General features: G+C 40.8%; 1 protein-coding gene across 4 annotated transcripts in view; it reads left to right on the top strand.

The window, feature by feature from the left end:
• Positions 1-17,348, top strand: part of sash1a (SAM and SH3 domain containing 1a) — a 423,559-nt gene that overhangs the window by 91,960 nt on the left and 314,251 nt on the right. For 3 of the 4 annotated variants that reach the window (XM_057822264.1, XM_057822266.1, XM_057822265.1), the window contains exon 2: positions 1,930-2,474. The exons of the other annotated variant lie outside the window; for it this stretch is intronic. In XM_057822264.1, the coding sequence (XP_057678247.1) occupies positions 1,930-2,474 (545 nt within the window). The remainder of the gene's footprint in view (positions 1-1,929; positions 2,475-17,348) is intronic. 4 annotated transcript variants of the gene reach the window in all.

Raw genomic sequence — 17,348 nt, 5'->3', positions numbered from 1 at the left:
CTTCCATGCTTCCTCTTTCATCCTACCCCAGACATGCTTCATGATCATGTCTGGAGACTGGGCTGGGCAGTCCTGGAGGATCTTGATCTTCATTGCCTTGAGGAACTTTGAGGTAGAGATTGAAGTATGCGATGGAGCACCATCCTGCTGCAGAATTTGGCCCTTTTTATGGTTAGGAATGTAAGAAGCAGCTAAGATTTGTTGATATTTCAGACTATTTATGTTGCCTTCCACCCTGCAGATCTCTCAGGGTGCATGCAATTAAAAAAACGTGTGGCATTTGCCAAGGCCCACAGCCTGTCAAAAGGATGGACGCTGGAAAAGTGGCAAAAGGTGGATTTTTCAGATGAATCGGCCGTTGAATTACACCACAGTCGCCGCAAATATTGCAGGAGACCTACTGGAGCCCGCATGGATCCGAGATTCACTCAGAAAACGGTGAAGTTTGGTGGTGGCAAAATCATGGTCTGGGGTGACATCCAGTATGAGGGTGTGCGAGAGATCTGCAGGGTGGAAGGCAGGTTATTATTATTATTATTATTATTATTATTATTATTATAATTGTTTCTACTAAATGGATAAGCGACAAGATGTTTGTCAGGGACTGTATTATTGTAACTAATGTACAAAAAATTAAAAGCAGCTAATAGCTGGGGGGCAGGGGTGTTCATCGATAATCGATTTATAATCGTAGCCTCCAAATCGTAATTGAATTGTGATGTGCCCCAAGATTTCCACCTTTATAAATCTTTAATTTCATGAAAATACATATTCATTCTTTGGACAATGATACGATTTTGCCAACATTACAAAATCTGCTATGATTTGATTGATATGTACACATTTCACACAGTTATTTAGATTTCAACTAAAGCAATTTTTTTTAAAAAATGCACAATTTTGAAATTTTGGGCAATTTTCTTTCTGGAACTTTTAAGACATTAGAGGGAACCCCGCTATTTAAAAAAAATAAATAACTTTTAAACCTTCTGACCTCAAAGTGATTGGGCACAATTATGATCATTTCAGTTATGAATACTGCTATTGTAGATCACCGCCCTCTGGTGGCGGAAGTATAGCAAACGTGACAATCAATCCATGGGACAACGAACCCCGTTCTCCCCTTGAAATTTACAATAAATCGCAGCCGGTTGCTAATAGGTTGAACGATTCTGTTTATTTTGGCGGGGAGGGGGGTTACAGTTTATTTCAACGTGGTAAAATGAGTTAGGAACGAGTTAAACTGGAAAGTCAAGTTCAACAGTGTACTATTAAAACCTGCAGTTCCTCCTGTCACCTTATGAGGGCGCGCTAAGGCGATGACACGAGTGTGTGGAAATGTTTGAATGAGTGAGAGAAAGGAGAAAATCACTGCAAGTAGTGCAGCAACGCCAAGATTCAGCATCAGTTTGGACAATCGGCTTTCAGATCTCCTTTAAGAAGCCCCCCCCACGCAACTTTACACAAGTTGTGGGAACGTGTAACTATCGATGTGTGTGTATTTGATTGGAGGGGGGCGTGGACGTCGGAGGAGCTGCAGCGTGCAGTCTGCTTGCATGTTGCCTCTTGGCTGCAGTTTCAGCGTGGAGTGAGTGACGTGCACGCCGGAGGAACACACGCGGACCTCGGCTGCTTTTGTCGGAAGCCTTCGCTCGGAAGAGATTTTTTTCTCTACTAAAAGGGCTTTTGAATCGTCACGAAAACCGGTCGTGTGAGTGTTGTAAGAGTATTTTGGAAATAATTCCGATTTTGGGGGGGGGAAACGTTTGGATTCCAAAGTAAGGATCTATCTAGTGTCAACATTGGCAGGTGTTGCCTTCACACGCAATTGGAAGGATTACTGCACCTTCTTTTTATGCGCGGAAATGTTTGAAAACGCATTACTTGTAGTGTGTTAATTCACTAAAAAGATCTCATGATGCGTTCAAGGCGCCGGGTTGGAAAGTGAGCTCCACTTTTTGTCCGCTCTCTCAACCCAAAAAATGACAAGCAACGGACCTGTCATCGTGTACGAGTGGCTCAAAACCCTGCAGCTGGCCCAGTACGTGGAAGCCTTCGTGGATAATGGCTACGACGACCTGGAGGTGTGCAAGCAGATCGGCGACCCGGACCTGGACGCCATCGGGGTGTACGTCGCGCACCACCGTCACAGGATCCACGAAGCGGTGCGGCGGCTGAAGGAGGAAGCCAAGGAGGCGGCGAGCGGGCTGTACTTCACCCTGGAGCCCATGCCGCCCTCCGCGGATGTGTACACCGGCCACATGGTGGACCAGTACGAGTCCAAGCTGCGCGCGTCCAAGTCGTGGACCGAACCGGCGCGCGGCGTGGGCTATATGGACGCGCACAGGAACCTGACCCTGGGTAACAACAGGAGGGAGCTGGTCATCTACCCCAAGCTCAAACTCAAGATCATGATCCGGGATAAACTCATCAGGGACGGCATCAATCTGGCCAGGACGCCCTACTCCAATAAGGTAGGAGGATTGATTCACAGTTAACACAGTGGGCGTTCAACACCAGTGCACCCAAAATGAATCAACCCCTCAACACTATCACGTGGTACTTATTGAAACCCAATGCAATTTAAAACGTTATCAAATTCAATATACTCCACGGGAGTGTATATACCGTATTAGCCCGAATATAAGACGGCCCTGATTATAACTCTTTTTTTTTTCCCCCTCAAGACAAGAGTTTGAAAAAAGACTTTTTGAACACCAAATTCTTATACAGAAAATAATTACAATACATCCGACACAAATGATTATAACAATATATTTGAAAGAAAAAGCATGTTATTTTGCCTCAAATCTTAATATCTTAACTAGGGTTGTTCCGATCATGTTTTTTTTGCTCCCGATCCGATCCCGAGCGTTTTAGTCTGAGTATCTGCCGATCCCGATATTTCCCGATCCGATTGCTTTTTTTTTTGTTGCTCCCGATTCAATTCCAATCATTCCCGATAATTTTTCCCGATCATATACATTTTGGCAATGCATTAAGAAAAAAATGAATAAAACTCGGACGAATATATACATTCAACATACAGTACATAAGTACTGTATTTGTTTATTATGACAATAAATCCTCAAGCTGGCATTTACATTATTAACATTCTTTCTGTGAGAGGGATCCACGGATAGAAAGACTTGTAATTCTTAAAGGATAAATGTGACTTTGTATATTGTGACTAAATATTGCCATCTAGTGTATTTGTTGAGCTTTCAGTGAATGATACTGTAGCCATGCACAAATGCATGATGGGAAGTGCAACCATGACTGTGCGTAGTGCTACCAATTGATATATCTTCTCTGCATTGGGAAATAACATAGGGTGTTAAGAAAAAGATCAATTAATACCTTGCTAACATTGCTTCCCATGATATTTCCAATCGTAGGGAAAGGGTTTGTAACGCTTTAACCAATTAAAAAAGTCTCCAAAGGCTGTCAAAATTCACTCTACTCATTTTACGCTGCCTTTTAGCTCTCTATATAGGTAAAACGGCGCCATTACAGATTGAGCGCGACAATGCATGAGTGGATCGTGCAGCGCATGCATTAATTGCATTAAATATTTTAACGTGATACATTTTTAAAAAATGATAATAATAATTACCACCGTTATCGGGATAAATTTGATAACCCTACCTTAAGCCTAAACTAAAGACTTTGGATGAGTGTAACATATTATTTCTGTAACGTTAAATACAATTAGAAAACGATTTAATTAAAAAATATATATACTATATATTAAAAAAAGGCATGTCCGATATTTTTTTTGCCAATTCCGATACTTTGAAAATGACGTGATCGGGACATCTCTAATGATAACCCATTTAGGAAAAACCACTGGAGGCGCTATTGCACACAGTTTCATCCCACTTTCATCCTTAAGGTCCAACTGTCTGCCATGACAAATGTATTTAACCCTATTTTGCCAAATGGATCATATTTGATACACCTAAAATTTCATGATTTTGAGACTAATTCAGAATTTTGACATTTCTTTTTGAAAAAAAAAAAATGATGGATGCAAGTCAACACATGCATCTGCAGGTTCCATAAAAAAACAGGATTTAGCAAGATATCTGAGCGCTTATTACACATATTCATTTTGACTTTTCTTTTCACAAATTTGAAAAAAAGGTTTCATTAGGACCTTATTTTTCAAATTTTGGGATTCTCTGATAATTGCTTCATATTGCTGGCATTAAAGGGTTAAGATCAAAACCACATAATATAGTGCAGGTTAATGTCAGCACGTTGAAATGCTGCCACACTTGACCAGCGAGTGGCTGTCACCATGACTGATAGAAAAGCAGTCTGTGCAGATCAATAAGTGGAATGGGCTTTCATCACACCTGTGATTTGCTATGAGAAAGAAAGGGGTGGAGCTGTTGGTGCATGTTGATTTTTAGTTCTTTTCATACCATGATTGTCTGTCTGAACCATTTTGATAGCATGTTTGTAAATGAAAATCTCCAAGTTGTGAACTGAAAGTGCCTGAATGAAAATGCTAGTATTACTTAGAAAGATGACTTTCATTTGTCTGCAGGCTCTTTTCTTGAACTGAGGTCTTTTCCTTGCTTGAAAAGTGTTTGATTTTCAACCAAACCTGACATATAATCTGTGTCACCAGTCCCCAGCCAAAAGCAATGTCAGGGCAAAGCAGCATGTGGCCTGACTGCATTTTAAAAAGCCCAAATGGTGAATCCTTTGGCATTTTTCAAATGGAATCAGTGGCCACGTGGTGTCAACGTTGCTCACGGGCTAAGATGCCAGACTGGAGCTATTTTTGTTGATTTATGTCAAGCCTTGTTGCATCTCGCTCATCTTCCGGTCATTTCACAAATTTTGAAGAAAAAGCCCAGAGATCATTTTTAAAAGTCACCATGTCCTTAAAATCGCCTTGCAGAAGTGGCATTTATTTGCGTGTTCTAAGGTCCTGCAGTTGCCCACTTCAGCGCCTTTTGATAAAGTTCTTTACTGTGGCAGACTGAGCATGAAGGCCTGTCGACGCATAAAGTCTGGCGGCTGTCGCTTTGTCAAGCCGTAGCGGCCTAAATGACATTCCAGCCTCGGGTTACCTGGGTTACCCTCTTGTGCTTACATCCTGTATTTCCCATCTGTCATCCGTCGGCTTTGTTCGCTCTCGTCTCAACCACGTCACTCAAAGCTCTGACCCGACTTGAGACGTTACTCTGTGCCACACTTTGTGGTTTGTGGTTGCCACTCCTCTTCCTGTTGAGTGACAACAATGCTTTAATGCCAACCAAGATGTTGTCTGACAAGAACTTTGTTGGTTTGTGGGATTAGAATGAATGAGAATAGCAGAATTGCTTAAAGTGACGCCGGCTTAAATGCGAATGTACAGTGGGGCAAATAAGTATTTAGTCAACCACTAATTGTGCAAGTTCTCCCACTTGAAAATATTAGAGAGGCCTGTAATTGTCAACATGGGTAAACCTCAACCCTGAACGACAGAATGTGGAAAAAAAAACTGAAAATCTCATTGTTTGATTTTTAAAGAATTTATTTGCAAATCATGGTGGAAAATACGTATTTGGTCAATACCAAAAGTTCATCTCAATACTTTGTTATGTAGCCTTTGTTGGCAATAACCGAGGCAAAATGTTTTCTGTAGCTCTTCACAAGCTTTTCACACACTGCTATTTTGGCCCATTCTTCCATGCAGATCTCCTCTAGAGCAGTGATGTTTTGGGGCTGTCGTTGGGCAACACGGACTTTCAACTCCCTCCACAGATTTTCTATGGGGTTGAGATCTGGAGACTGGCTAGGCCACTCCAGGACCTTGAAATGCTTCTTACGAAGCCACTACTTTGTAACCCTGGCTGTGTGTTTGGGATCATTGTCATGCTGAAAGACCCAGCCACGTCCCAACTTCAATGCCTTTGCTGATGGAAGGAGATTTTCACTCAAAATCTCTCGATACATGGCCCCAATCATTCTTTCCTTTACACAGATCAGTCGTCCTGGTCCCTTTGCAGAAAAACAGCCCCAAAGCATGATGTTTCCACCCCATGCTTCACAGTGGGTATGGTGTTCTTTGGTTGCAATTCAGTATTCTGTCTCCTCCAAACACAAGAACCTGTGTTTCTACCAAAAAGTTCAATTTTGGTTTCATCTGACCATAACACATTCTCCCAGTCCTCTTCCGGATCATCCAAATGCTCTCTAGCGAATCACAGACGGGCTTGGACGTGTACTTTCTTCAGCAGGGGGACATGTCTGGCAGTGCAGGATTTGAGTCCCTGGTGGAGCATTGTGTTACTGATGTTACTTTGGTTACTGGTTACTGGTAACTTTGGTTACCTTTGTTACTGTGGTCCCAGCTTTCTGTAGGTCATTCACTAGGTCCCCCCGTGTGGTTCTGGGATTTTTGCTCACTGTTCTTGTTATCATTTTGATGCCACGGGGTGAGGAGGGAGTTGAAAGTCCGTGTTGCCCAACGACCGCCCCAAAACATCACTGCTCTAGAGGAGATCTGCATGGAAGAATGGGCCAAAATACCAGCAACAGTGTGTGAAAAGCTTGTGAAGAGTTACAGAAAACGTTTGGCCTCTGTTATTGCCAACAAAGGGTACATAACAAAAGTATTGAGATTAACTTTTGGTGTTGACCAAATATTTATTTTCCACCATGATTTGCAAATAAATTCTTTAAAAATCAAACAATGTGATTTTCTGTTTTTTTTTTTCCACATTCTGTCTCTCATGGTTGAGGTTTACCCATATTGACAATTACAGGCCTCTCTAATATTTTCAAGTGGGAGAACTCACACAATTAGTGGTTGACTAAATACTTATTTGCCCCACTGTACATGCTTCATATGTTTCTGCAACTTTGGATAAATGAATCCTACAGAGATTCAGGATTTGTGTGAGGGATTATCGGTCAAACCGAGGCCGAAACAAACAACTCTCCCATTTTTTAGGGGCCGCATTCATTTAGAGCCAAAGCTCTGCCATCAGGCCTCTGGGGAGGTCAAGGTTTTCTGTCGGTAGATTTGAATTGGCTCCAGCCCGGTGCTTTTTTTCTCCCCAAGTCTGAAAGATAGAGCCGTGACCAGCTGATGGAGGTCTGACCAACTGGCCTGTGATTGGTCTTGCGATAAAATGAGATGCCCCCCCCCCTACCCTTTTCACAGAGGATACTCTAATCTGAGGGGGCAATTACAGGACACAGTCTGTCACAAGGGACAGCCATTGTATAGCACAACCACATCTCCACGTCTTTTTTACTCCTATTGCGACTCGTCTTTGTCATGTAAGAAAAAAAAAAGTCTGTTGATGCCATGTGAGACAAGCCATTACCAAACAATTCACCGAAAGAGCTCAGATGGGCTGAAATAAATACCCATGATCCTCATCAAGGCCACGGAGAGCACTTGTCTGAGAGCGAGGACGAATTCTTACGGCGCAAATAAACACTTGGACATTTTCTAAATCTGTCGTTGGAGAACAATATCGAAGCGTGAAATGTTTTCTGCTTTTAGACTGACTGAAGTCGATGGCCTGATGGAAGACTATTCTTATATTTTACAACCAACAATATATCCGTCTAAGCAAGGACTGAACTGCATAACAGTTGTCACAGCACTGCCAAATCATAGGCCATTGTTCACAAATTTGGAGTCAATACTATATTTGAGTGGGAGTGTTATCAACCCAAGGGCAATTCAGGAAGTTGTCTACTAAAAGAACAGCGTAACATAGACTTTACCATCAGTTGACTAGACAGCTCCTACAGACATTGCGCCACGCCTTCCCGTAGGGAGGCCTGGCAAGGCAGAGCGTCGTGCAGCTTTCACTGCTACAAACTCAAACACACGTTGCGTTCAAATGCCGGATTTAGGTAGAAAAGAACGAAAGTTTTACTGCATACAAGCAGGCAGGAATGTCTCGAAAGTGATTTGGTCGAGGGTTCAAGGTAATTATTACATAAAAATGGCACCATGCATGCACTTTGAAATGTAAAAAAAAAAAGAGTGGGGAAAAAAATAGCATGACTTTAGCTTGAAATATTTACGTAAAATGAATGATAACTGCCCGTTTTTTTGCTTTTAACCAAGAATCATTTTGCATTCATATCCATCGAAATTCTGGGATTTACACATTTATTTACAAGAACTTTCAATTTTAAAAGCTTTGTTTTGAGATGGCCACCACATTGGATTACACAATTGCGTAACTTTAGCTTGAAATATTTACGTAAAATGAATGGTAACTGCCCGTTTTTATGCTTTTAACCAAGAATCTAGACTATTTTATTTACAGTGCCCTCCATAATTATTGGCACCCCTGAAAAAGATGTTTTTTGCTTCTGATATTTTTGTTTTATTCCAATAATATGTGACCTTAATGGAAAAAAAAAAAAAAGAAAAATCCAGCCTTCAATACAAGTGCATTCATTTAGTGGGGAAAAAAATCCCACATAAAGAAAAAAATATTTGACATCAAATAATGTGTGTCACAAACCCCTGGTGTAAATACTTTGTACAACCCCCTTTTGCCAACAAAACAAGGTCTGGGGACTGAGATGGCCATTGGAGGAGCTTGATTTTGTGTCCGGTGAACCATTTCTGTGTAGATTTGGCCATATGTTTAGGGTCATTGTTTTGCTGAAAGACCCAGTGACAACCCATCTTAAGCTTTCGGGCAGAGGGCAAAAGATTTTGATTTAAAATGTCCTGGTATTTCAAAGCATTCATGATGCCATGCACCCTAACAAGGTTCCCAGGGCCTTTGGAAGCGAAACAGCCCCACAGCATCACTGACCCATCCCCATACTTCAGTGGGTATGAGGTGCTGTCTACACGCTAACAAGCTGTTTGGGAGGCATGCAATGAGAAAACCTTTCCTCACTCACAATCATAAACGCAAACGTCTGGAATTCGCCAAGCGGTATTGGGGGTTCAACTGGGACCGTGTGCTTTGGTCAGATGAGACCAAGATTGAGCTTTTTGGCAACAAACACTCTAAGTGGGTCTGGCGTGCCACGAAAGATGCGCATGCTGAAAAGCACCTCATACCCACTGTGAAGTATGGGGGTGGGTCAGTGATGCTGTGGGGCTGTTTCGCTTTCAAAGGCCCTGGGAACCTTGTTAGGGTGCATGGCATCATGAATGCTTTGAAATACCAGGACATTTTAAATCAAAATCTGTTGCCCTCTGCCCGAAAGCTGAAGATGGGTCGTCACTGGGTCTTTCAGCAAGACAATGACCCTAAACATATGGCCAAATCTACACAGAAATGGTTCACCAGACATAAAATCAAGCTCCTCCCATGGCCATCTCAGTCCCCAGACCTTGTTTTGTTGGCAAAAGGGGGTTGTACAAAGTATTAACACCAGGGGTGCTAATAATTGTGAAACAAATTATTTGATGTCAAATATTTTTTTCTTTATGTGGGATTTCTTCCCAACTGAATGCATGCGCTTGTATTGAAGGTTGGATTTTTCTCTTTTTTTTCCCCATTAAGGTCCCATATTATTTGAATTTAAAAAAATATAAAACACATCTTTTTCAGGGGTGCCAATAATTATGGAGGGCACAGTACATGTCTATAGAAATTCAGGGATTTACACATTTATTTACAAGAATTATCAACTTAAAAAGCTCTTTGTTTTGTGAATGCCGCCATGTTGTATCCATACACAATAGCGTAACTTTACATTGAAATGATCATGTAATTTTCGGCCAACTGCCTTTTTTGGGGATAAAAATGAGTAATTTAGACATTTCTACCTCCATACAAAAAAAAAATCACATTTAACATGTTTAATTTTGATTATTAATTAAACCTAAATAAGTTGTGATTGTACCGTATATAGAAAATACAAATTTTGCTTTCGTTGAGTAAAATTAAGATGATTCTTCATGCTCAAGTATCAAGTTTCTGATGTGAAAATTTAGTGATTTATTAGCTGTTGAAAACTTGCACTGAATTAAAAAAAAAAACAAATTCACTGTGGGCAAAAACTTCTATGATTTGTCAAATATTGCTATTGTAGGTGACTATCTCTGCATTTGGTGATTTTTGTGCAGCTAGCATAAAATTTGAGAATTTTGTAGCCATTTTAAGTTTTGTTATACCTATATAAAAAAATAATCAGGATTTTATTAGGGAACGACTTTGAATTTTTTGATGTCATTGCTCATGGAGACTCGTATATGCCTAAGGGATGTGCCTGTTTTGCTTTTAAGTCACTAGCGGCTTTGGTTTTGAAAATGTTTGAATTTTAAGTTTTTGAAAATAGGCCCCCTAAGGAAAGCCCCGTGTCCCGTCAACTGATTGTGAAGTCTATGAGCGTAAAACACCGCTAGCATCACGTCAGCTCAGTCATTCACATTATGACTGGCCACGATTTCCAATGAACCTCAAAAACATTGCTTTTTCCAACTCCAGATTGTACTTGTAACTTGTAACTTTTGAGCGGTTCTTAAGCATAGTTGATGAGTGGTTCGCACATTTGTCTCACAGGTTCTGCATTCAGATTTTGCTCAAGGATGTGGTATATCTAGTCTTGTGCTCAAGACTGTGACTGAGATCTGACAAAGATCTGCCCAAAATCAGAAATCCCTGAGATCAAAGCAAGACTTTTGGGAGTCGAGACCAAAACCAGATAAAACCTGAAACAAAACTGAGTCTTTTAGACTAGACCAGTACTTCTCAAATAGTGGGGCGAGCCCCCCTGGGGGTGCGCAGAGCGATGCCAAGGGGGGCGCATGTGACCTCGGGGAACATGCTTTTAAAAATTTTTTTTGCAATAAAGTGTACTTGCACATCCACTCAGTAGGTGGCAGTGGCGCTCTCATTTTCAGTATTTTTGAACTAAGGAAGAGCACTCAGCACACACCGCCATTTTCAAAAGCCGTTTTCCGACCGGACTCACTCACGCAGCGACCCACTGTCTTGTTCGGTTCTCACGTCGCCGCCCGAGAAGTGAAGAGAAGTGCCATTTTCGGCTTGGGATTGTCACGACGACCGCCCTCACCTACGGTTCTACCTCGGCGGCCGAGAATGCGCTTTTTTCGTGCCATTTGCCTTTTAGCTTTGACTTTTAATACAGTGGCTGATGAGGAAAGACCACTGTTTACTGTGTCTAAAAATAATTTTAGCGGACAGCCAGAAGCCAAATCATTGACGCCACTCAAAGACATTAGACCCCAATCTCATTGATAAGCCGCTTGATTGTTTTTCCAGTGAAAACGTGCCGAATATTGCCAACAATCGTCCTGCTTTGTCAGTAAACCAGTGAGCATTGTTAGCATGCTCATTGCAAAATAACTCCACACCATTGCAAAGGAGGTAAATACTGTGAGCAGCAAAAATAAAAACTGTCCTGTCCAACGACACTTTTTTTTTTTCCTTTTATTCAGTTTTGTTTTTTCGGTCAAATTTTTGGGCATATTGTCCTCATGAGTGAATGTTTCTAATCAATTTTAATTTGTTATTAATTACTGATTTTATTACATTTTATTTTTCTGTATCAAATGGTCAAAAATGTACCTTGAGTGTATTTTTTACAGTTTGGATGTGACTTTTTTTTTTAATTCAGGCAAATTGATGCACGTCAAGTCTTCTCTGTTACAAACAAAACAATAAAGTTATGCTTTATTATAAGTTGATCTATGTTACTTTTTTCTTTATTAGAAAATAAGGACACAATGTTAGGCAGATGTGTATTTATAATATTAATTTTATAGACAAATGATACTATTTACAGTGGTGGCAGAGAGTTTGGGGGGGCGTGAAACATTTACGTCTTCCTTGGGGGGGCGTGACAGAAAATAATTGAGAAGCACTGGACTAGACCAAGAACTTCAAAATTTTTCTTAAACAAAGACCGTTCTCAAGGGTACAACACTAGATATATCCGATGTTGGCGATGACACACGTACAGGTTGTGCCGCGTAAAGCCATCATTGTTCGTGCTGTGTCTAGGGGGGAAGTGGATGCCAAACATCAGGAGCTTCACCATTGTTTGCACAAAGGCTGATGGAGCCGCCTGTCCTTTTACAGCGTCGCCTGTTTTGCATACTCAATTTCCGTCCATTCAAATAGACAGTGAAGGCAAGTGTCCAGCATTGTGCCGAGGGCGGCGGATGATGATGATGATGATGAGAGGGAGCTGTCTCGTAAAGAGAGCCAGGCAGAGGTTGTAAATAGATGGGCACCTTGTCGTTTATTGTACGGACGAGGTCTGGGTGATGATAAGGTGGTGAATGGTCTTGGGTGGCGATGGAGGAAAGTTGCCGTTTGTCCTTTATCTGACCCACACACGCAACGTTTATGTCATGCGCCTGCTGCACATGCATCTAAAGAAAAAGCCTTTTAATCTACTGCCAAGCCTCATTGAAAAAAGGAAGCTGCACTTGTCAGGGTTAGTTCGTGACAACTACGGGTTCTTTTTATGTACAGATGGTGTCCGACAGGGCTTCGTTTATGTGGTTCCTGCTTGAATGATGTAGCAGGGAATCCGTGGGGTCTTAAAAAGTCTTGAAAAAAAGTCTTAAATCCAATTATTTGAATGGAAGGCCGTACAATTCTCCTAAAATATCATAAAAAGGCATAACATTTTGAAATGTCTTAAAAATCGAGGTTACTTTTATTTAGAACATCCAAAAATTTGTCTGTCTTTTAAATGTTTCGATTTTTGAGGATGCTATAACATAACTACAAAGCAGGTCGGAATATATCGAACGCAAGCAGGTTTTGCTGTGCACGCGCAGTTGTGTGTTGACAGCTTAGTTAGCATAGTCATAGTAGAGAAAGCTTAGCGGAACCGATTTACAGTAGTTACATACGTGAGTAAGTGCAAATTTAGTGATTCATGGCTTGAAAACATACAGTTCAGCGCATGGTTGAAGCCGGTGGAGGGAGACACATATGAAGCACACTGCAGTTAGTGCAACAAACTTTTAAAACTTGGAACGGAGGCATTTGAATCCCATTGAAAATCTGAAAACCGCAAGACGGTCATAAAATGCCAGCCGCAATCGCAGTTTATGGTTCACAAAAGAGAAAGTTCATGTGTTTTTGGTTCGGTAAAGCATTTTGTATCACAGTGAGAAAGAGCTGGGAATAAAGTCATATTCTTTGCAAATAATTCCGAGCCTCCAATTTTCCTTTAAAGCAACACTAGGTAATTTATCAACCTTTATGAAATATTTTCATAACATCAGTGATAATGTTATAGAGCTGAAACAAATACGCGAGTAACTCGAGTTTAAAAACTGATCCGAGTAATTTTATTCACCTTGAGTAATCGTTCATTTTGACAGCTCTAAGTATCACGTTTTGCTCGGACTATTTTTAATGCGGAACAACGCGCTGATGTCACGTGCGTAGAGGAAGAAGCAAAAAAAAAAAAAATTTACTGCAGCCGACAGCCGCTACAAACGACGGTGACGTTGCTAAGAATTAGCCCGCATTATGCTACGTTGATAGCAGGTAGCATTTGATGCGTCTCAAAGCGATCACATGTATGTTGAACTAGATGTGAAATGACAGAGTCAGCGGCGTTACTAAACAGCCGCCATCTTAAAGCAGTACAACGCTAAGCGCTAATAAAGAGCGCTAAGCGCTAATAAATAAGATTAACGTTACTGTCACTAGCTCACGTAACATTAGCCCTGCGGAGGGCTAGGTTTCTATTAATTATGACCACAGGCGATGCGTGGCTAACGTGTCTTACATACAGGCTTTAACATCACATAGCGTTGTGGAGTGATGAGGGTGTAAAATAAAAACTTAATAATGCTAACTATCAATTCTAGCTCAGTGGTCATTGCTGGATAAAACACCAAGTAGCAATGGTCCCTAATGTGCTCCAATACAGCCAGCATGTATCATACATTTATTTTGAACACTGCAAAAACTCAAAATCCTATCAGGACTTATAGTTTAGACTAACTTAAAACTTAACTAGAACTTAAAAATGGCTTGACACATGGAAATTCAATTGAAACGTGGGAAAAAAACTGTTAAGTGATGTGTGTTATTAAGCGTAATGGCATTTTTAGGTTAAAAAGATGAAATGTCTTGTTTTCTCATGTATATTTATATTTTCTCTTCACCTAAAAATGTTTTATCCGATTACTCGATTAATCGATCGAATTTTCAGTCGATTACTCGATTACTAAAATATTCGATAGCTGCAGCCCTAATATGTTGACTGACAACTAGTTGAATGACACCTCTTTTATATCTTTAGGGGGTCTGTATAACTTTAACCGGCACTGATTAAACTTTGAGGAGTAGGGGTGTGACGAAATATCGAAATGGTGATATAACGTGATGCTTCTCACGCCAAAAGGTTATCGATACGCTCATGCCAAGAATCGAGATATTGTTTTAAAGAGGTGTCAATATTTTAAAAAAAAAATTTTTTTTAATCAAACCAAAATCATCCACCATGATTGTGTCCCAGTTAACTCTATGGCTGCCATTGACGCGCTCGTCGCCCAATTCATTAAGACTAGGAAGGACGAATGAACGTTCATTCAAAACCAGAGCATTCACAGTCACCATTTCCGATTTTCGGGGAATTTACAGGTCACCTTTTTTTCACTTTGGGGCATTTACAGGTCACTTCCTGTTGAGTTTGAATCACTGCCTATTCAGTTGGGAGATTCATGGATCACTTCCTGTTCTGTAACCCAAAATCAACAGGAAGTGATACATAAAATCCCCCTCAACCAACAGGAAGTGACTGAAAATCAACCTCAAATGGCCCAAAATTACCTCGTTGCCTGGCATTGGCTGCCACTGATGGCCATAGAAGTGGGAGGTGCCCGTTTGAAGTGGGAGGGGTTCATTTGCTGCCACCCTCCCAGTTCAAATGGATTGGACGTCCAAAATCCGTCTAAACATGATAAATATACAACAGAAGGATGAAGATGGCTTGTTTTTCTTTTTATTAATTTTTAGTACAATGATTTCCTGACCAATATCGATAATTGTTGTATCGTCATATTCTGAGATCATCGTTATCGTGAGCTTTGTATCGCAAATCGTCTTGTATTGTGAGGTTCCCACCACTATTGAGGATGCTACAAATGTACTGACTGCTTTACGGCATACGTCACTTCACTCTTTCCTCATTCATTATAAAGACGAAAGTCGATGCGAACGCTTTCCCGCGAATGCTGGAAAGATGGCAGAGCAACAAAAGAGACAAAAAAATGTGTCTGAGGAGGAAAAAAAAGAGAGGCTACTATATCAGAATATAGAGAATAAACATTGGCCCAGGTTTCACTCGCTGGCGTGACGCCCCCGCAACCGAACTCGTCACTGGTTGCTAACAGTCATATGCTGTTGTTTAGCCACAACTGGATTCATTACCTTATTACTATTCGTAATTCATACAGCCACTGGAAACAAATGTTGTTTAATTCATTTACAGGTGTTACACGAAATTTCCGGGTTCGCGGTGAGTCAGTAACAGGCACACTTTTGCAAAATAGACAATGTTCATATATGACAATTGCAGAATTAATCATGTTTATTGATTACAATAACACATAAAAGCAAGCAATACAGACATCAAATCAAGTGTAACACGTGATAACAATAACGCTAGATCTAGATTGTCACTTCTAATATCCCTGCGCTACCGTCTAAGCACAAATATTCCTCTAATAATGCAAAGAACTCTTACCGTGACAAAAGGGCGGAGAGGCAGATGCCCCGATCAGAGTCAGAAGAGGAATAAAGCCAAGCGATTCGTCATCCGTTGGCGGACTCTGACGGGGTGGAGAATGCTCCTGGCTTTATAACAGTACATCTCGTGAGCACGAAGGTGGCCGGCCTCTAAGCTCAGAAGATTAACCATTTTGCCCATATTCCCTCCCCGCTATGGTATGAGATTTCCTCCCAGTTGAGGTTTGTTGTGTTACAGGGGCGCCAGTATGTTGAGATTGCAAAACATGTAATCTCGTGAGATTCCCTCCCAACTGTGGAACCCAGACGCCAGGATGGTGTGAAGAACAATAAGTGGCGGAGTAAACAAGGAGAAGTTGTTACAATCAAGGTCACAGAGGCAATAATACATCACAAAGGCATAATGTGCTTCACTTAAGGCATAATGTGCTAATTCACTTCGGGTCACATAATATTTTCCCCCATCAACAGGCGACCTGGAGATTTTTTATCCATTGATGATTTTACGACACTGCTCGGATGTGTGCTGGTCCTCATTGGAAATGCAGTGCTTGTCCTCGTGTGGAACGTAGTCTTCCTTAAGGCAAAACACTACCACTTTTGTCCACCGGCGTCGCTATAATCGACCAAAACTGAAAAATTACCAAGTGTTTCTTTAAATCTTTTGTAGGTTTTTTTTTTCTGGTATCGACGTAAAATTGGTTTTAATTTTTTTCCCATTATGGTCTCAAAAAGTCTTAAATTTGGCATGTAGAACCCTGCAGAGACCCTGTGTAGTATGCATACCAGTCCAATAGTTGGCGATGTGAGCAACATTGTCTGTGAATGTGTGAAATGCAAAATTGAACTGAGCTCTGCTAATGTAAATATGTGAAATGCAAAAATGATTCATGAAACAAAAGCTTTACGATCTGACCAAGCAGGAAATTAAAATTAATTATCGCGAACATTTCTCTGTCAAGTAGTTTAGGGCATTCAGGCACCACTGGGTTTCTTCCAAGACTGTTGGTGTGAACAGTAATGTCAGCCATTAACACATTTGACATGAGGAAGGGAAAGCTTCCCAAACTTGAGTCTGTTTTTTTTTTTTTTTTTTTTTTTTTTTTTGTCATCTGGAAAAAATAATGTACTCACATATGTTCTGTTACTGTTACCAGTGAAGTATTAATTTTTTCTTAAACCTTTTGGATAATATTCCTCACCATACTTCTTCCTAAAGTATACAGTTGGCATTTGGCCACGAGGAGGAATGGGAAAAACGTTCACAACAGCCTCACTGTCTGATTCTTCCCTCCCATTCTAGCATTCTGCTGAAAAGCACTATTTACTTAGTCTTTATTAAAGGTCTCTAAACGTACAACCCAGAACTCGTATAAAGGGCCAACTCATAAAGAGGCCCTCTGCTCTCTTGTATTGCACGTCAAGGAGAAAGTCAATTAGCAAAGTGACCTGCTGTTTTTTTCTTTTGTGATACTGTTTATTTTAAACATTGACCAACATATGCAATTATAAAGGTTTTCGTGCTGTGAATTGGAATGAGTTTATCACTAGTAAACGTCCATTCGTTCATTCGCTGCCACCCTCCCAGTTCAAACGGATTGGACGTCTATGGCTGTCAGTGGCTGCTAATGCCAGGCACTGTGTTCTTGTTGGGGGCATTTC

This window comes from Corythoichthys intestinalis, chromosome 19 (assembly GCF_030265065.1).
Source record: "Corythoichthys intestinalis isolate RoL2023-P3 chromosome 19, ASM3026506v1, whole genome shotgun sequence".
In the NCBI taxonomy this organism is placed as follows: domain Eukaryota; kingdom Metazoa; phylum Chordata; class Actinopteri; order Syngnathiformes; family Syngnathidae; genus Corythoichthys; species Corythoichthys intestinalis.
This window is presented reverse-complemented; position numbering and strand designations above follow the sequence as displayed.